At 33.8% G+C, this 20,747-nt stretch overlaps 2 protein-coding genes and 1 pseudogene across 2 annotated transcripts; all 3 read right to left on the bottom strand.

Moving 5' to 3' along the window:
- LOC129318327 (cyclin-T1-5-like) overlaps positions 1 to 7,166 on the bottom strand; it is a 7,405-nt pseudogene extending 239 nt beyond the window's left edge.
- On the bottom strand, positions 5,432 to 8,414 carry LOC129318326 (UDP-glycosyltransferase 87A1-like). Its single transcript, XM_054963052.1, has 6 exons — positions 8,157 to 8,414; positions 7,895 to 8,106; positions 7,559 to 7,768; positions 7,028 to 7,466; positions 5,783 to 5,897; positions 5,432 to 5,619 (listed from the first exon to the last, which is right to left on the bottom strand). The coding sequence occupies exons 1-6, from the start codon at positions 8,412 to 8,414 to the stop codon at positions 5,432 to 5,434; spliced, it is 1,422 nt and encodes a 473-aa protein (XP_054819027.1).
- A 330-nt stretch (positions 8,415 to 8,744) lies between these two features.
- On the bottom strand, positions 8,745 to 11,042 carry LOC129318090 (cinnamoyl-CoA reductase 1-like). Its single transcript, XM_054962632.1, has 5 exons — positions 10,844 to 11,042; positions 10,439 to 10,611; positions 10,149 to 10,334; positions 9,413 to 9,575; positions 8,745 to 9,324 (listed from the first exon to the last, which is right to left on the bottom strand). The coding sequence occupies exons 1-5, from the start codon at positions 10,950 to 10,952 to the stop codon at positions 8,996 to 8,998; spliced, it is 960 nt and encodes a 319-aa protein (XP_054818607.1). The 5' UTR covers positions 10,953 to 11,042; the 3' UTR covers positions 8,745 to 8,995.
- Positions 11,043 to 20,747: the final 9,705 nt, after the last annotated feature.

Genomic DNA, 20,747 nt, shown 5'->3' with positions numbered 1-20,747 from the left:
ATAACCTGATCGAGATCTCGACATTTTCTTGAGCTTCTTGCAAGTTTCCTTGTGCAGCAGGATTTACCCTCAAGATGATCATTACCCTTGGCTTCAGCTTCTACCCTGGGTCTCATTTCTGTGCCCCCATAATCACGGCTTCTGCCATGGTTAGATGCAGGGTGCTCAACATGATTAGCAGGCGACTCCAACTGTGTCTTAGAAGCTCCAGGCTTTGAAGTCTCAAGTCTAGACCTCGTAGCTCCAGTACGAGAATTACTGTTTGTGGTTGCATTTTCACCATTGCTAGCAGGATTTTTTGCAGCTGCCCGCTGAGTGGCCCCACTTCCTGTAGCTCCTTCAACATCATTCAAAGGTGGCACTCGGTTTTGTTCATACAGCTCCAACATTTGATTACTAACTTCTGCAAAAAGAACAACACAATTGGATCTTTCACAATGGCAAAAAAAAAAGAAGAAGCCTAAATAATAAAACAAAATCAACTATTAAATTGATTGCATCAGGCATCAGCTCAAACTGTGCTTCTACAAGATGCATCAGTCCAAGCACAGGATTCTTATTTGATTGAACGCTAAAATTCTTGAATACAATCGTAATCAACAAAAGATAAGAGGCCAAAGAAAGATAGAGAAGAGGTGGTAGTACTGTTTTCCATTTCTTTATCCCACACCCACTAATACTTTAAAAAAAAAAAAAGGCACCAACCCTCCAATTGCCGAGGGGTAACATCAAATTCTTGCCACCAGACCTTCTCCCCATCTGATGGGAGCTTCACCTTAAGGAACTTGGCAGCAAGGAAAATAGCTCCTGCTGCAACATGATGGGGCTTGAATTGCAAGCAAAGGGGTGTCCGAAGTCTGCATACCACATCCTAATTTCAGGGAAGGAAAATATAAAGGCATTGAACATAACAGATGGGATCATCATCATACCCATCGTTCACAAAATTCCATGCAACTTGAGCAAGGGCATTTTGCGCAACTTGAAATTCTTAATAGCCTCGACAAGGGGTTTATAGGGATGGTGCAGATTAAGATCAAAGGCAAGAGTTTGAAGAACTATCCTCTCTCCAGCTAAGATTAGTTCTTTCTGCTGTTCATACACCTCCTGCACCGCAATGGGGAAGTACAAAGATATTGCAAGAGAGAAAAAAAAATTAATAATAGAGCCACATCACTGGAAGTGGAACATGAAGAAAAATTCAGAATAAATTTGGAGGAAATCGCCAAAAAACCAAATAAAATGTGTTAAATAATAAACACAAATCCAGTCAATTTAATTTTAGTTTCAATTCGCGTGTCAAAATTGATGCATGCATCAACCTACTTGCAGAAGCACCAAGTATGAGGACCCTGGACCCCTCGAATGGGAAATTGAAGGTACAAGATGAGCACATACGATCATTAGGGAAAAGAAAAGACAGGTGCTTAAATCAAACAAATTTACTTAAAACCTTTTAAAATAGGCAAATTCAATAATAAACGAAGAGATTGACTGATATGAAAGAACATCGAAAACTTAAGGGACTTCAAGATAATACCCTCTGTCTGATTCTTTGAGCTGCTAAAGGGTCCTTCTTATTCATAATTTCATATGAAACAAGAATTACATCTTTCATAGGGCGAGGAGTTTCTTCAACCTTCCCAGCAAGGAACATGCATACTGTTGCAATGACCTGTAGACCAAGTTGTTAATTACCATCATTATCATTATTCCAATAAATATTCTATCCCATGCATTATATTCCCCTCAAACAAGAGGAACACAAACATCAAATAGCATGAAAAACAACAAGATTGTTATGACTAGGTGCACAGACATATAAGACCAAGTTATTGAATTCTTCAATGATATTATGCCATCTATATCGTATAGAATAGAATAATATCAAATTTCTATCATTCTGCGTCATAAGGATAGCGAACTCAAGACCTATACTTTTATTCTTGCCCCATCTGGGGAAACAGTGGATATAATCAGATCAAGTTTTAACTTTTAACCCAACTACACAGGCCTTACAATACTAATTATGGTCAACCTCAAGCAACCCTGCCAATTCATATTTACTCATCACATCGCAGACTATAAATATCCTTCTTTTACGACACTGCACATGTAAAACCATCTTAAGCAAGCCTCCTCCATGATCAGGCACTTGAAACGCTTTCCCTATAAGTTATCTTCTATTGATGCATTTAATAATTGATACTCAATCTCCTACCTTATAAGAGCAACCATAATGGCCATAAGTATATTTTTAAAATTCAACACAACTGGAGCTTCTTCATCATACAAACAAAAGCAAGTGTTGATCTTGATTTAGCATGTTTCAAATTGGTATCATGAATCCCTGACCAAAATTTTAACATCACATAAATCTACATCATTCAATCTTATCTAGAATTACTCATCTACCCTCCACTTCCCTTTATGCTCTCTCAAAAGTTTCTACGCCCATTTTAAGAGCCCGTTTGAATCAAAATGGGAATAAGATGGGGAATGGGTATAAAAATGCTTCTCCCATAAAAATGGGAAGCACTATATTCATAAAGTCACTTTGCTTGCCATCTACCCAGCACAATAAAAATACTTTCCCTCACGTTTTCCTTTTGCCCAAATCCATTTTCAATGTAACAAATGCAGCCTCAAGTCCAAACCCTATATAATACCCTAGTCTTTCACAAATAAATTCTGTCTACTTGAATCTTCCAGGCCATGTTTGGTATGATGGAAGAGTTTTTATGGAATCGGAATCAGAATTGGAATCGGAATTGGAATTGGAATTGGAATAGAATTGGATTTAAAAGTGTGTTTGGTATGATGATGGAATCCTGATATAATTTTAATAAAATATAAGTACTTAAAATAAGAAAAGACTAAAGTGTCCTTTTTAAAATTAAAAAAATTATATTGGAGGAGGAGAAGGGGCAAATTGGAGAAAGAGAACCATGGAATTGGATTCCATGATGCATATGATGGAATTGGATTCTGCCAAATTTCTTGAATCCTGATTCCAAAGAATCATATTATGCATACCAACACACATGTAACAGATTCCATGTCCAATTCCATTTTTTCTCCGTGATTCCAAGCTACCAAACGGGGCCCTATTTCTCTGTGCCAAGGGGTTGCATTTCATGATATTAATTTCTCGTACACAAGTATAGATATTCAAATAAAGAGCCAAGGAGTGTTCTCTTCGAATGCTTGAAAAGTGAGACAAATTATGGACCTAAAAGGGAATATAATTAATTGATTCACTAAGAGAGAAATAAGGGATTCATTTATTATCGAAGCCAACTGGTAAGCTGAGCAATGAAAAAAAGAAAGATAGCACTAACGAATGTACATAGTTTCTGCTAGTCCTGTTCATTTATGTCCATATCCTTCTCATGTTTTGATAAATATAGTTTGCTTTGGAAAACTACCGACAACACTACCTTGACGGTTATGGATCTTAAGAGATATTCCCCCCCCCCCAAAAAAAAGCATCCCAATGATTTTGAGGGTGCCCTGCTTATGGTGTAAACTTTTCAAAACAAGGTTCAACAAACAAAACCGTTGACTCTAATGAAGGGCAAATCTATGATGCCATGCCTGCCAATCAATAGGTCCTACTGTGCTTATAAAATCAGCATCAACATAAAATATTAATTCTATAGGGATCCATTCTATTCATAAGCCATAAACAAATTTTATGTTCTCAAACTTCATGCAGTGTTTTTTTCCCCAATTCCTACAATCTTACTCCACATACTACATTGGGCTCAATAAAATTTTTATTCTTATAATTTTTATCCATACATGTCATTGGGCTTCATACATTCTTATTCTTGCTAGTTTGGTTTGCATGCAGAAATAGACCAAGTTATATTAAAAGAAGAGATTTTTATTTAAAGTTCAAACAGATATAACAATAACAACAGGCAAGTTATTATGTAAAAATAAAGACTTACCCTCCTATCGTTCTTTCCAAGGGAATGATGAAGGAAGAATCGGTGGCAAAAAATTATTGCCGTAGCAATGGTTACCTGAGGTCTGCATCAAAAAATAAGGATTGAGTCAAAGGATTAATATCAAGATGAATTATGTTACAAATCTTCATTACTATCAGTGATAAGCATAACATATTTCAGCTAAATTATTGGCAGTATAAACATATACTGAATTGCAGACACTTTGGGATGTGCAAAATGTAAGCTGCCCCCTGCTCCTGTAGAGACAAGGCACTGCTGACATAGCCCTATCTTCTGCATAATTTAGGCTTCCATTTGACTTTGGGTCACTTCAGAGTTTAGACGGCTCACAAAACAATTCAATTCCTCTAAGTTCACAAACAATGGCCTACCTCTAGTCTACCAATCAGTGCACTGGACAAATCAGCTTCAAACAAAACAGGGTGTTGCCAAACTCTTTCTAATTATTAGATTAGAAAGTAAAAGCAATAGGGAGCACGGCTAAATTTTTGTTTAATGAGAAAAATATGGTTTGAAATTTAACTTAATGATTCCCTGTCTCCCACAGTTGCAAATATTTTCTTCCAATTCTTAGCAATAAAATCTTTTTTTCTATCAATAAAGAATGCCAATGCCAATATCTCAGTTGACCAGAGAGAAAAAGGAAAGAAAGTGAGGTATTATAAATCATAAACTGATTCCCAATGCATCTGCGAATAGACAGATAACTAATGTTTAAAAATACAGAAAAAACTCACACTTCAAGTCTCATGCCTATATCTTGTAGAAATGTGCAGTATGACTTGCGTAAGTAGGTCTCCTTCTTCCAATCTATACCATCTTTCTTGGATGGTGACATTTCTTCAATCTCCTTCCTAGTAAAATACCAGCAAGGTGCAGCACCATCCTTTGGCATCTCAGGGTGTATCTGAAAACCATGTGTTCCATTTTGAGAGATATCACCAGGCAAAAACCCAGCCATGAGTTCACAGATGACAAGATTTACTTCGAATTTGTTTATATGTGTTTAGTTCCCGAACGTGACGATCAAGAATGGAAATCCAGTTGTTCCCTGTCCATTAATTACAATGGTGAGCAAAAAAATTAATGTGATATGCAACACAAAGAGAGAATATCCTAAATGATGTCAGGAAAACAAAATCCTAGCATACTGTGTCTTACAATTCATTATCTCCTTCTATAAGCAGACATTTTTTGATATAAAACTATAGCCGACTGACTTCAAGAATTTTCTCACCATCGAGAGTTCAACATAATTCTTTTTTTTTTTTTTTAACGAGTTCAACATAATTTGAAAAATGCGATGTTCATATATGATCAGTTCTTGGACAGACAGTTTTGGCATTAGATAGATTAGCAGTCATATGCTCAAATAACCGTTCAAATATGATCCCTTAAAGCCATTATTATCAGTTCTCATTATGTCCCAAAAAAAACACTCACGAGTCTCGACACTAGGAAGTCGTGAAAACACCATCTAACAAAAAATACTTTGCAATAGAGAAGTTGAAGTTCCCATTGAAACAGAATTCCAGTGTTTGAAATTGCAACTCTCTCTCACGCCAAGCTCTCCAGAGTCCCATAAAGAACGAGCTCATGTGCTCCACCAGATAAAAGAAACAATCAAGTTGTACCACCAAATCTGTAAGGATTAATAAAATAATTTCAAAAGCAATGTCCAAAGTAAAATTTAACCGACGATCAAAACCCTAATTTGCCATCAATTTTTCTTCGAAATAATATAACTCAAGTACAAAAGCAAATGGACGCGTGCAATGATAATAATATAAATATAAAAACATTACCGTACAGGAGTCCGAGAAGAATTTGTTGAGTGCGATACGAATTCAAACAGCCAGCAGTGATCCAAAATCTAAAATCAAGACGCTCCCTTTGCCAGAGAGAGGGGGAGGAATTACTCTGACGAAGCAGAAAATCAAAGAATAAGAAGCATTATATTGAATTTTAAATTAAGGTTTACAGAAGCGCGGCAAAGATAAATCAAGCAGACGGGCGAATTTATTTTTTAATTATGCCAATTTCTTTGCTTCTGTGAAAGTATTGCAACTGCTGTTTATCGCATCGTATAATATGTAACAATCGAAAAGTCGTTACTTTTAATATTTATCCGTGATAGAATCACAGAAGAGGACAATAACCACAACTCGTCCCATTACAATAAGATAGTCTAGAATACACATCAATAGTCTCAGGTATCATACAATCACTTCCCTATTTCCAATAGATTATTGATTGATTATACAGAAACATTGATAGACCAAAACATAAGAAACTTTCCAGAATGTTTATATTATAATGACCAGAAAAAATTTTCTTTTTGCCTAAAATAATGGCCAGAAAGATCAAATGAGTGAATGCTACCCTAAAAAAGACGCAGGTTTTCGTTTCCAATCCCCAATATGCAGATTTCATGGGAAGGTTTTCACCGGTCGTCACTCGCACCGTCCTCCTCACTGTCGCCACCAGTTGCCTTCAGCAACGCAAGTGATTCGTCGATGGGTTTTGGTCGATGAGGTAACAGCATGGCTTTCAGTGGGAAATGAATAAAACCGTCATAATATTTGCTAGGTGAGGATAGAATTGTCATGCAATTTTTTATTCCACGGATCACTATCCGTGTCCACCGGGAAGTCTTTGCCGGGATTTTCTTATTAATGGATTTTAAGAATCCGAATTCTTTTTTTGACCAGCAGAATCCGAATTCAAGATCAAGAGTACCAAACATACTTATACTATGAATCATTTTAATTCTCCTGAAATAAATATCCTTAATAATGCTTAGAAATTCTTCCTTAACTGACCGAATGGTGAATTTTTCTCTACTACCTTTTTCTCTCCATTTCTTTCTACTACATTAAAATTGTATCTGTTGTTTTTAAAATTGTTAAATTTAAATTATCAAATATAATTTAATAATTCAGATTATTCCTTCCTCTCCAATCAAAGAGAGTTCTTTGACTTGAACAGTCTCGGCCACAAATATCCTTGCTACGCAGAACATCCTTAATAAATGCATTGAGATTATTTACCGATGTTCCCCCTTCTGCAATCGCTCTTCTGCAAAACCCTTGAATTTGTTTTGCTCTTCTCCTTAGCTCATCATGTTCCGTACTTTCAGGGTTCATAAACCTCGCTACAAGCATTGATATTTCCTCCCTCGTCACAACATTATCAGCTCCTTTGCGCTCTCTTCCTCGCCATCCAACTTTCCAATCCTCTACAATTTGCTTACCGTTGGGAGTCTGATCAAAGTATATAGGGAAAGTAAGAATAGGAACGCCAGCGAAAGTTGCCTCTAAAACTGAGATCCAGCCACAATGGGACAAAAATTCCCCTACAGAAGAATGGCACAGAACCCTCAATTGTTCACACCAAGACACAAAAAGCCTCTTGTCCCGGAATCTTGCTTCCACCATGAGTTGTCTCCGCGAGCCTCCCACAAGAATCTCACACCACTTTCCTGCACGCCTGCAACAATTTCCTCCATCTGCATACTTGAAACAGAGAGATGGCTCCCTAATGATATGTACAGAACAGAGCCTCTTGGATGAGAATCTAACCATTCCATATAGTTGGGGCTATGGCCTTCTGTGCGACGGTCGTTATTCATGTCAAGGAATGGGATTGCAGGGCCAACGGAGTAGACAGGGAAAGAGTATATGCCTTTAAGAATATCGATGACTTGGGTTTCAAGCTCGTAGATGGAATTCATGAGGAGATACTGCGCTTGTTTGACCCTTGATATGCATTGCAAGCTTAGCTGCAATACTCTGTTATCGTTTCCGTGGAAGATAGCGGGTAAATCTACGTTCTTGTTGAGGAAACTCCAGGGATATTCTCCACGCGTTCTTCTCCATGCTCTGTGAGTGTCAGTCAAACCATTGTGAATCAATTACCTGTTATTAGTGTCGAAGTTCTTTAAATTACGGAGCCTGCCTGACAAATTAATTCCCAGATGTTCATTTTGGCGAAGGAGATGAAAGTGGAGGAACATGGAAAACACTGATGCAGAACTGGTCCAGAGAATAGCCACCGGAATATTCCAGCGATTGGCAAGAGGGACAGCCCACTGAAGTTCGGCTTCAGCTATAATAAGGGTCACGCGCGTCTGAATTTTTGAAGGAGATCTTCAAAGGGAGCTTCCATTTTTGTCATCACAGCCTCATAGAACCCAAGGAAGTTGGAGCCACGGACTAGCTCAGACGGGAGCACGTTGGGAACTGTGGAGATGGTTAGATTATTGGGCCTGGTTTGATCGGAGCCGAGTAAGCCCTGCCGCTCTTCTGTGACAACAAAAGTTATGAGAATTTCTTGGTCATGAGATGCCATCAGAGAAGCTAGAATTTTACAGAGGTTCATCATTGGATTGGCATGGCCTCTTCCCGGATACGGCACCGCCAGCACGTGGTACGCCATAGCTGAGTTTTCTTCGCCAGACCCCTGACCTTCAAGTTGAGTGTCCTGTGGCTTCTAAGTTCTGAAGTCTGAACTGAGTTTGCTTTGTCTAATTGAAACAATGGTGTTCGTAAATTTCCTATCTTTGAGAATAAGATAATAAATTTGGTCGGTTTTTTCTCTTGGCATGCTCATCTTAACTCAATTCATTGTTCTCTCTTATTTTAAGAATTTTTGTCAGAAGACTGCACATTTTTAAATTAGAACATGACAAGCTCGTGATTTTTTTAATAACAAGAAGCAATTGAGTGAATCGTGGGCTTGTTTTATATCATTACCAGATCCATGATGGATTTATAAGGGGCTAGTACTTGCAGTAAAATTTATTGGACTCATTGTTTGCCAATTTACTGAGTGACAAACAATTATTCGATATTAACTGCAAGAGTTTATACATAACAACACCTGTCATGAAAATACAGAACAAGTGACTGAACTGTAACTTCATCATCCTTATTTGACCCAACCACACCACCACTAGATCCAATCCATGTAAACACCATCACCACCAGAGCAGTGCCCAAATGAGAAATGATTTAGATTCAGAGAAAGCCCTTGCTCTTCAAGCTTTCAACAGCATCGGTGATGATTTGCTCAATGGGGGTGAACGTCATCCCTAGATTAATTAACTTCTTAGAAGCATCCTTGGCTCGGAGCAAGCCAGGCTGAGTGTCCTGGGGCACCTTGGCCACATTATAGTCAGGGTACAATTCAGCCACTTTTTCCACAAAATCACCGTAGTGACGAATGGCTTCCACGCACAAGTGCCTTCCAGAAGCCTCTTTCTTCTCGAAGGCCAAGACATGAGCCATGGCGACATCCTTAAAGTGCGCCATGCCCATGAAGAAGTCCTCGTAGGTCTCAGTGTCCCCTGCAAATCCATCAAACATCAATTAACATTACAGTTATAATGTGAAAGCACTGAGGGTGGGTGAACAGGAAAAGCCGAGAAAGAAAACCTTTGAGAACACCAAGAAGGACGGCCATGCTTGCATTGACTCTTGAGGGGATGAGAGGGCCTAAGGCGGTGCCCGGATTTATCATAACGACGTCGCAGCCCGTCTCCTTAGCAAATTGCCACCCAGCTTTCTCCGCCAGCGTTTTTGCTATCGGATACCACAGCTACACGCATTTCCAAATCAAAATCAATCTCTCAGCGATTATTTATATATAGAAAACATATCTTTATTTTTTATTAGGAGAAAAATATTTTTTATTTTTCAAAACGGACAATATTTCCTGCTACCAGGTAGAAATTTTCAGAATAATTGGTTTCTTCTCAGCCACTGAATTTTTAACATTGGAAAAGAAACGCATACACTGTCCTTTTATATTTTCAGAATTTTTAATAGTAAAATAAAAGGTATGCTAAAAAGATATGCATTTATTAAAAAATCTAACAACAAAAATATTTAGGAGAAGTCGAAGTTTGTGTATTATTTCTTTTCTTTTTTATATTAAGTTTGTGCATTATTTCATCACCAAGGAAAAAGTATGAGGGGAAGAATCAAAGAGAAAATTAAACTTTTGAAGAACATTAAACACGGGTCTTTCCTTCGTTGTTTTTTCACTTCCCTTATTTTTACTATTTATATTAATTTCATAAGGCCAAAAAAAAAAAAAAAAGGAGAGACCCTCTGCCTAAAAGCTGACGAAGGAGAAAAGAAAGAAAAGAAAAGAAGTGAAAGAACCCACTCCCTTGCGCTTGCAGTAGTCAAGGTCGGTCCAGCATTCCTCATCTTTGATCCTGTCGGAAGGCCAGCCGGGACTCGGCATGATCGACGATATCGACGACGTTGCCACCACTCTCTCCACCCCGGCTTCTTTAGCTGCCTTCAGCACGTTCACCGTCCCTTTCGTCGCCGGCTCCACTATCTGCTTCTGCTCACCCCCAACAAAAAACCAAAAGCCACGTCACCACACACCCAAAAATAATATCAATCAAAGCAGTATGGACTGCGTAGAGCAGTATTGTTATTTTGTACCTCTGGATCCTGAACTTGACCGATGATGTTCGGACACGCCAGGTGGAACACGCCCGCGCAGCCCTCCACGGCGGCCTTGATGGAGTCCATGTCCAGAAGATCCATCTCGAACAGATGCAGTCGACTCTTCGCTCCTTCCATCGCCTCCAAATGCTTCGTCTCATTGTCATCGTCTGTTTTCTTTCGTTATTAGTTACTTAATACTTCAACTAATTATACATGGAGTTGTATCACATGAACCAGAAACGAGATTATATCTTAGTGGCGTTCACTTTCCTGTACCAGAATCAGTATACGTGACGTATTTCTTATGGATGCATGTTGACGTGTGTGTGTGAGATCCCGGGGAAGAAAACAGTGAATATTAAAGTGGATAGATGAAACGATGTAAGGAAAGAGTGTAACTGAGATCTTGGACGGTGGCATGGACGGTGTAGCCGCGTTCGAGGAGGAGGCGGACGACCCATGATCCGATGGCGCCGCTGGCTCCGGTGACACAGACAACCTTGGACATGTTAATAAATGGAAATAACTAACAACAATACAGCGAAGTGGGAGTGTGGCGTCGCTGGTTTGATGGTGAAGGCTATAGTTGGAAACGGTTGGTGTATATAAAGAAGGAAAAGGCTAAGTGCGGGGAGGCCGCGGGACTGATACTTAACTCTGGCAGGAGAAAATTCACTGTTGGGCCACAAGGTAGGGGTTGCTTTCATTTCGTGAGTGCGACGTGGATGATGTGCTTTTTTTTTTTTTTAAAATTTACGTTTATCTTTGCAGTATAGTTTATATTTAATTATGTATATTATGTGCATTTTTAGTCAAATACGCACATTCAAACCCCTAATTTTATATAAAAAAATTTTTAGGTCATTTAATTTTATAAAATACTCCTTTAATCTTATATATTAGTTATATTCTAAAAAGATAATATGGTTCACTTTATAAGCTATTAGATGATGAAATTATTTTAAATTAAAACTTTCAAACTACTTTTAAAAAGTAAAATATAAGAAGACAGAAAAATAATACCATATTGTTTGTTTACTTTTTTTTCTAACTTGAGAATTATATTTTAAATTTTACTTACTTCCGTTTCTTATATTTTTGTTATATTAGTAATTGATAAAATTAATAAAAATAATTTATAGATAGGATAGAGTATCCTTTTAAGTTTCCAACTTGACATCAGTACACCCAAACATTGTATGGGTTATTATCTTTAAAAATTAAGCTTAATATGTAAATATTCAAAAAAAATATTTATCAATTTTTAAAATTTCATGCGCACTAATGCATTTTTTTAATAAATATGAGAAATCCAAGCTATTCATCACTTATGTTGCAGGGCTCGAGTCCAGGGGGAAATGGCAGCATCTCAAGAAAAACGCGTGTTTATTGACAGAAAATCGGGCCCTACTCTTTTTTTTTTGGAGGAAAATATCAAAATAAGAATGCTAAAATAAAAACGGTTGCATGTTAAAATAGTAAAATACAAAAAGATAAGCGAAAGTGGAGGGGGAAAAAAAGGAAGGAAGGGGGAGGAACAGAACCAGTTGGTATATTAGATTCCAAATCCGAGTCATGACAGAACAGACAGTCACCTGGCGGGAGAAGAGGGGTGGGACGAATGACCGTCAGTTCTGCAACACGTGTTTGGGATATCATCTCTGTTATGTAGAGTTAACAAATGAGAGCATGACACCATTGTGCCATGTAATGCATTGATATCCTACTAAAATTTGGTTGAGCTGCGTTACTGAGCAGAGCCATGTGCGTGGGTCACGCACTGTCATAGACATGCAGGGACTCACTTGTCACGGCGAGTTGATTTTGATCGATGGGCATGGGAAGTAATGACCTTTAAAGCATCATTCTGAATTATTCACCTATTTACAAGAACCATTATCAATGGGTTAGTTCTATTTAAAATTTTGGACTCGGGGAGAGAACAATTATACGTATGCACGCTCACAAATTAACACCAAAAAAAAAAATATATTTTCAGGGGGTACGTATGTATTACAAAGAAGTTACCAGCGCAGCTCCAAATATTAGCACCTCATAATACATAACAAATTAAAGGGGGCAGCGTGGATTATTATCGTTGTTGCCGCGAGTTGCGGGTATTTCTAGACTATATTAATCTTTTTTGCAAAAAGTGATGCCACATTTTAGAGGTGAAAAATCCATTCCAATTAAATTCATGTGAGTTCATAAAAAAATTTAGCACTATTATACATTAACTCACAATCTCAACCCATGAGTCGCTTTACTTAATGTGACTGTTCCTTATTCCAACTCTATCTGTACAATCTCAAAGCATGAGTCCTTTTGTTTATATAACTTTTTCACCCTTTTCACGTGAAGTGAAACTGAAATCCATTCATGCTTGATATCCTATCGCATATTGAATATTCAACTCTTTTCATGGGACGGGCATCATCCATAATAGAGAGGGATGGGAAGAATAATACTGCTGCTGAGAGAAACGTTGGCTCAAAAAAGAGTGGTTGATTGGGGAAGATATTTTGAGTCCTCCACGAAGCTTTTAAGCATATCCATAATTTCCTTAGATTGTCAAGAAATTATTAAGATCTTTGGTGGGCAATAAAATTTGCCGGAGCCCCCTTCAATTCTTCCACATTCATATTCAAAACAAACGTAAATAAAGCCTGAAAAAAATCAAATGTCATTTTGACTCCGACTGAGGTAGTCTGAGCAGCAGCAATTGCGGCGAGGAGGGTTTTCGTGCACTTAAAAAATTATTTTCTACTGAAAGTCTTAATCTTTTTTAAGAATTTCAAAGCTCACTAATTGTTGAGTGTAAGATGAGCTCTCACTAGCTAACTTACCCCAACCTTGTAAATTGAAAGCGTTAAATACTTTAATACAACGATAAATATTGCAAAATAGGAAAAGTAGAAGCCTCGAAAAAACAATTGTGATGTTGACATTGGTACTGGCAGGTCTGGCACCGGCACTCAATAGCCCTAGTCTAAGAACAACGAGGAGGGACTTCTTCGTTCGCTCAAAAGAGATTTTTTTCTGCTAAAAATCACAATCCGTATTTAACAATATGAGAATCATAATTGCTTGAAGTGTAATTAAAAAGTGTTGGATGTTCTAGAAATGTAATTTTGGAATTGAGGGTGACGGAGGAAGCACGACCACGGAAGAAGATATTATAATATGAGGAAAGAGTGGATGAAATTGGAAACCCAATGAGAGAGCGATTCGTGCACTCGCTGTCTCCACCAAAGTGAATCATTTGTTAGCGGTACAGGCAAATAGCGGGAAGCAGGGGGCCCATCTGGCGTCACATCTTACTCCACCTGCCTCTCTCACTAGCCGCCACGCCACCATGCTCATGCAAAGGCTGGCCCTACTGCTTTTTATTTTCTGTTTTTCATCTTCCCCATGCATTGACTTGGTCCCACTCTCATCTTTTTTTCTTGTTGAATCAATTTGATATTTTCATTTGCTGCCATGGCACATCATCCTTCCCTGTCAGGACGATATCGACCACCGCGAATCTCTCAGTTTTTCGGTGAAAAACAAGTGACTTTTACAAATAAATACATTTGTGAGGTCAAACTAAACAAACAATTTATTATTTATCATATTTTATATTATAATTAATTTATTATATTTTTTAATATATAATGATAAATTTTTTATATATCAATAATAAATCACTTGTATGCTGAATGGACCACATAATTAAATTTTAAAAAAAAAATTAATTCATATTTTTTACACACATATTTTTTTTGGCCAATAAGCTATTTCATCAAAAAAAAATTGCCCCACTTTCTTTCAAGAATGAAGCATTTTTTAAAAAATTAGAATATTTTTAAAATTGTTAACATTATCAGGATTAAAAAATTATTTTAATAACTTATTTGAAATAACTTTTAAAATAATTAAATACGATAAATAAATGAGAATGTCAATAAAGTATAAAGATGTACAAGTGTGGATATTATACTGTAATTTTTTTATAAATTAAAATAAATAAAAAATTTGGAATTAGACTAATAGATATCCATTGTGAATTTGTTAGGATTATTTACAAAGACAGATTGCGGCAATCTGGAATTATTTTTTTCGTATGATTGGACTATTGTGCGAATTCAAGTTTTGATAGATTGTTCGAAGAAGAAAACGGTTTTGAAGGATTTGTGTTAGAGTGTGGTTGGGCTAGCCCATGGTACAGAAATGGAGTTAAGAGGGCTCAGTCTATCTTCCCAATTACGAAACAATGAACCCAACTTAGTGGGTTACGGCTTTCATTTTTAGCAGCTGCCTCTGTGGATCCCACAACATATAGCACACATTTTTTTGAAAAAATATTTCCAACCTGGCTAGCTCTTCCTTCCTCGTGGGAATGAAAGATTCATATACTCACGCACGCCAACATGTTAACAGCAAGCTTAAATTCGGAACTTAATCCGAAAAAGGAATGTGACGCTGTTACTGAAACTGTTAGTCGTTGACATAGCATGTATCACACATGCATGTATATGAATCAAAGTTTTCAAAATGTTGGGTCAGTCTTGTCTCTTATTGTCGTACATGTATGTGGAAATATCTTTAATTTGGCTGTTGCTCTTTGAAGATGTACATTTTTTAACGGAATAAATATACAATTCAAAACAACTTTTTTATTGCCGCCTAACTTTTTGGTGTATAACATAACATTCATAAAAAATAGGGTTTTTTTAAATATCACTCAAATGAATAATAAATAAATAATAATAGATAATGTGCTTTTATATTAATATCAAATAAATATTTAATAAACAAATAGTAAATGAATATGACAGATAATTGATGAGAAACTCAAATATTCTAGATAATTTTAAATTTATAGTATATTGATTGAAATTAAATGTAACACATTTTTTATTTGTTGGTAAGAAAGAACTTTTTATTTTTATTTTTCTAAAATAATTGTTACTATAAGCTATGCTAGTTATAGCTGCGCATGTCACATTCCTCAAGATAATTGCCCAATTACTCTTTTTTTCCCTGTTACGCACTCGACGTCTTATACTTTTTTTTATATTAAGACAAGTTAACATAAACATAGCATTATACAAAAAAAACTAAAGAGATAAACTATATATGAGATAAAAAACAATTCTCCTGACCAACTTGAAAATAATTAATGTTAAAATTTATGGAACAATTAAAGATAATAATATTAAGTATAATGCGACTTGAAAAGATCAGGCTTGTGGAAAACTATCCTAATCCTTCCTACCCTCACAATGTGGGGGTGAGATTTGAAAGCAATGTGAGGACAGGAGGGGACAGCGTGGTTCTCCATGCCAGGAGAGAACCCTTGCTGACTTGAAAATTTTGCTAAGGATGTTATTAATTTGCACAACAATATTAGATGTATAACATGTTGTGCGCAAAAAGAATTAATTAATCAATAAAATAACAGCCATCAAGTAATGGAAAAGAAACTGAGATGCATCTTGGGACTGTTTTCTCACAGACTTGTTGGGGAAACAAAAAAGGTTGAGAATGGAAGGGGGTTGCAAAAGGTCGAAAAGTTTTTTATCTTTTTTTTTTTTTTTGTTAAACTTCTTAAACCAAATTGTCCACAAATCACAGGTGGGTGCAATAAAAGAAATGAAACCAGTTGTGAACTTGATGAATAAAACAACCTTGATGTTGGGGAGGGAGGCCAACAACAACTATGATCTTGAAAGTAACATTGACTACTGAAATCCATTGATAAAATATTTGAGTTAGGAGTTAAACTTGACAGGAAATAGAGTTCTTCCATGGCCATGGCTGCTTGATTAAAATAATAATTTACTGATTCAAATTAATTGGTGAATATTTCAAAAGTTGCGCGCTTTGGAAGTGTACACTAGTCAATACTCCCTCCAGCTCTTATTGCATGATAATTTCAACAGCTTCATGTATATTGAAAAAAGGCAATTTTTTCTTGATATTTTTTAAAAAATGAGATGCACTCATTTTTAACAATTGACTTTAAATCATGGCACAACTAGATTAAATATTTTCACATTAATTAAAAAATGATAAAATTAAAGAAAGTGATTCAATTATTATTATAATATATCATACATCTTGGATTAAAAATTATTTTTAAAAACTGAGATTTCCATCCTAAAAAGTTTGAGTTTGAATATTCAATTCTCCAAGGACTAAAGTACACAAAACTCATCTAAAATTTGAAATAGTTTCATATGACCTCCCTCACTTTTCAACATTTAAAACTAACTCCCCTAACTTTTAATTTTGTTTTTTAAAATCCCTTACCATCAATTAATTGTTATTTTATTAATATAGTTATTGTCATGTCATATTAATGCAATAAGCATTGATCTCTCCTGCAAGTGCATGAAATCATGACAATAAATTATCTAAAGTATTCTAGATGTCAAATCCACAGAAAAATTGCGCTTTTGCTAACTTAAATAATTAACATTTTGAGAAAAATAGATAAAATGAATAATTTGATAAAAATATAGATGATTAAAATAAATCAAGAAGATAGTGATGATAAAAACACAATCACTTGAAGTGTTAGAGATTATGATTTACTTACATGTTACTAGTTTCTAACTTTTTAATTAATTCTTTAATCAATTATAGTGACACTTTTTTAAAATGTTCTAATGTTTTCTTAAATTATTAGTTCATTTTTAATTAGTTTTGAATTCGTTCCTACAGTATCCAAACAATTAATTAAATTGTAAAGCTATAATTTAAGTCATCACAAATTTTTAGAATTATCCCTAGCCTAATTATTTGTGTTTATTTCTCTAGATTTAGGTTTTCTCTTTACCTCCAAGTTCATTAAGATTACCCATACATTTGATTAAATGGTGGTCAATTATAAAATCAATATGAAAAATAAGAGAAGTAAGTATAATTAAAAAAAAATATTCATAGATATAAATGTCAAGAGTCAAAACAAAGAAAGTATAAAACTAGCCCTCAATTAGGTTAAATCCCTACCCAATTGAATAATTTAAAAACATATAATAAAATTGAATAACACCATTCTAAAATTTTTAATCATGCAGAGAAAATTAAAGAGTAGAAAAGAAATAATTATGATTTATAAAACTTATCAACAATTTCGCTTTTAGCCTTCATAATATTTTTACAGGCTTCAAATATCTCAAAAAAATTTTGAGATACCCAGATAAGTGATTGGATGAATTTTCTTAATGTAAGGAATATTTATAATTAAAGTGGAGGCTTTTCCTTCAATTCCTAATATTTGCCTTGTGACGTGATATATGAAAATCTACTCCTTCAATATATATTTTTTTGCATTTTTTTCTTTTATTTAATCTATTATTTTCCTGCAAGATATAAAAAAAAAGATATGAGTAAATTTTGTATCAAAATTTTTTAATCTTATAATTAAATGATGAGAACAAATATATAAATATTAATTAAATAAATATAAAATGTTAATAAATATAGTCAAATTTAAATCAAAATTTATAGCTATTTAATTATAAAATATGCACTTATCAGCATAGCACATGACATGAAAAATATTTTTTATTATTTTTTAACATAATTTAAGAAGGGGTAACCTTGTAATTTTTATTTTTAATAAACATGATGATGTTTTTATTTTTTTTATATCTGAGCAACATTATTCTCACTAGTCAGGGTAATATAATTTAAGAGAATAATCATAACTATATTATTCTTTATCAATTAAAATAGTCTTTTATTTAAACAGATGAACAGAAAAATGTCCAAAAGCTGCCACTGATACAAGTCATACATATTTTGTTACCGTCTTTATTTATTTTCTTGATATTCTTATTTATTTGCAGTTGTTATTTTCTTGATACTCTCTTTTATGTGTGTGGATACTCTTATTTATTTGTAGTTGTTATTTTCTTGATACTCTCTCTTTTGTGTGTGGATACTCTTATTTATTTGTAGTTGTTATTTTCATTTTCTTGATACTCTCTCTTTTGTGTGTGTACTCTTATTTATTTGCAGTTGTTATTTTCTTGATACTCTCTCATTTGTTTTTGTGTGTGCGTGTGTGAATTTATCAATTTTTTTAAAAATAACTTGTAAAATATCTTGTATTAAAAAATAAATTTTTATTTATATGATTCTCATTAATGATAGCTTTTATATATCAATGACAAGTTGTAAAATATGTTTTTCATATTATGTGTCATGTGTATTACATTAATATGATATAGCAATAATTATATTAATAAATATCAATTGATTAATTGTAAGGGGTCTTGAAAAATAAAATTAAAAATTAGAGGAGTTAATTTTAAATAATACAAAATGAAGGAAGTTGTATGAAACTGTTTCAAAATTTTTTTAAAAAAAATTATATATTTTAACATTCTCTAGACGAAGACAAAGGGGGTTACTCAACGTGTTACACACTAATGGTAGTACTTTTCACTCTTGGACTAATACAACGTCAATAATTAGCGGCAATTCCCAGTTAGCACTGCTACAATTATTTGCAATTGGTTCCACAGTTAACCGCCATCCATCAATGCAAAATAATTATTTCTCACAAACGAGCGTGTTTGTAAAGACGTGAGAATTTCAACTGTGAGTTTATTTCAAATCAGATATAGATGTAAAAATGTATTATTTAAAAAAATAATATTATTATCATTTAAAATATATTTTTCATAGAACTAACATTAAAATTAAAAGTAAACATTTTAATTTATTTTTAGATGATATTAAGTTTAAAACAAATTTAAAATTTTAAAAGAGATTAAAAAAATTTTAATGATTAAAAGTATTTAAAAGACCATAAGATTAATATAATTCATGATAACTTTTAAAAAAATAATATCATAAAATAAATATTATTCATAAAAAGATTTTTAAACTAACAAAAAATGACTCATGTTAGAGTTAGGCAAGGTAAGGCTTGACCTTTGCTCAGTGCCCAATCCAAAGTGCCTAAATCCTCAAGCAAGATCAGGCTAGCTTGGCATTTGAACATTATACACGGCCTTGTAAATTACACTCAAGCCTATAAAAATATCATAATTCTTTTGAAATCTTTGACACTTTTATAACATCAATGATTTTAGATTAAATAGTTAAATTGCCTTTTGTTTAAATAAAAATAATGAGTATGACTTTATTTTCCTAATCACGATTTTTATTTAAGCAATCACAACTCTATTACGTAAATTGCAAAAACTAGACAATAAATTATAACTTTTAATGTAAAATTTTTCTTATGATTGATAAACAAGTTTTAAAAACAACTAGTCACAAATCACAATTTTAACTCTATAGATCATGAAAATTAAATAAAAAATTATAACTTCTCATATAATATTCCTTTTGTTATTGAGATTTTAGTCTTGAAATAACAATTTCAATCGTTATTTAAGAAATTACAATTTTTATCATATGAATTGCAAGAATTAAATAATAAATCATAATTTTTTTTATAAAATTTCTTTTATCATGAAAATTCAAGTTCTAAAAATAAATAATCATAATATTTATTTAAGCAATCATGACTCAATTTTGAATTAAGTCCTCATAGTTTATTTAATTTTAATTGAGCTCTTAAAGTTTGATTAATTAAATTTTGTAATCTAGATGTTAAATCCATAAATTTCTCATTTAAAAAATTTATGAACTTTTATATATTTATCAAGTCATTATAAAACTTTAGAATTAATTATATAAATTTTTACAACTCAAAATTTTTATAATTGGGTTGTCTTCTAAATATTTTTTAAGCATATTGATTTTTTATTTAAAAATTAATAAAAATGTCAACAATATATTAAATCAAATTTTATTTTTTCAATTTGGGCCAAAAATATTAAATTAAATTTTTGCAAATTTTTTTTGTAAAATTTAATAATTGATTATTAATTTTAACCTTAATGAGTTAATATATATGATAGATCAAATTATAAGGATATGATTGAAACAAAATAAACTTTAACGATCTAATTTAAGATTGAAATAAACTATAACAACCTATAAATTAATTATTTTCTTATATTTTTTAAAAAATCACTCTCATCAAACCACCTACACAATGATCACTAGAGCTCTAGTGCTGGCTATTGGAAGATAAGTACCCAATGTGGCTAAAGGGGGGCTTAAACACAATGCCCCTTGGTGCACCAAAATCATGTTAATCATTGAGTTAATAGTGCTTTTAATTATATAACGCCAAATGTAATATATAACACGAACCTAGCTCCCAAATCAAAGTTAAGTAAACTTGTTAAATGATATTCATTAGTTTTTTTTTTTATCAATGGCACTT

Source organism: Prosopis cineraria, unplaced genomic scaffold (assembly GCF_029017545.1).
Source record: "Prosopis cineraria cultivar Desert tree isolate PC_DT_omini unplaced genomic scaffold, ASM2901754v1 PC8, whole genome shotgun sequence".
Classification (NCBI taxonomy): Eukaryota; Viridiplantae; Streptophyta; class Magnoliopsida; order Fabales; family Fabaceae; genus Prosopis; species Prosopis cineraria.
The sequence above is the reverse complement of the archived record's forward strand: the minus strand, read 5'-3'. Positions and strand labels throughout refer to the sequence as shown.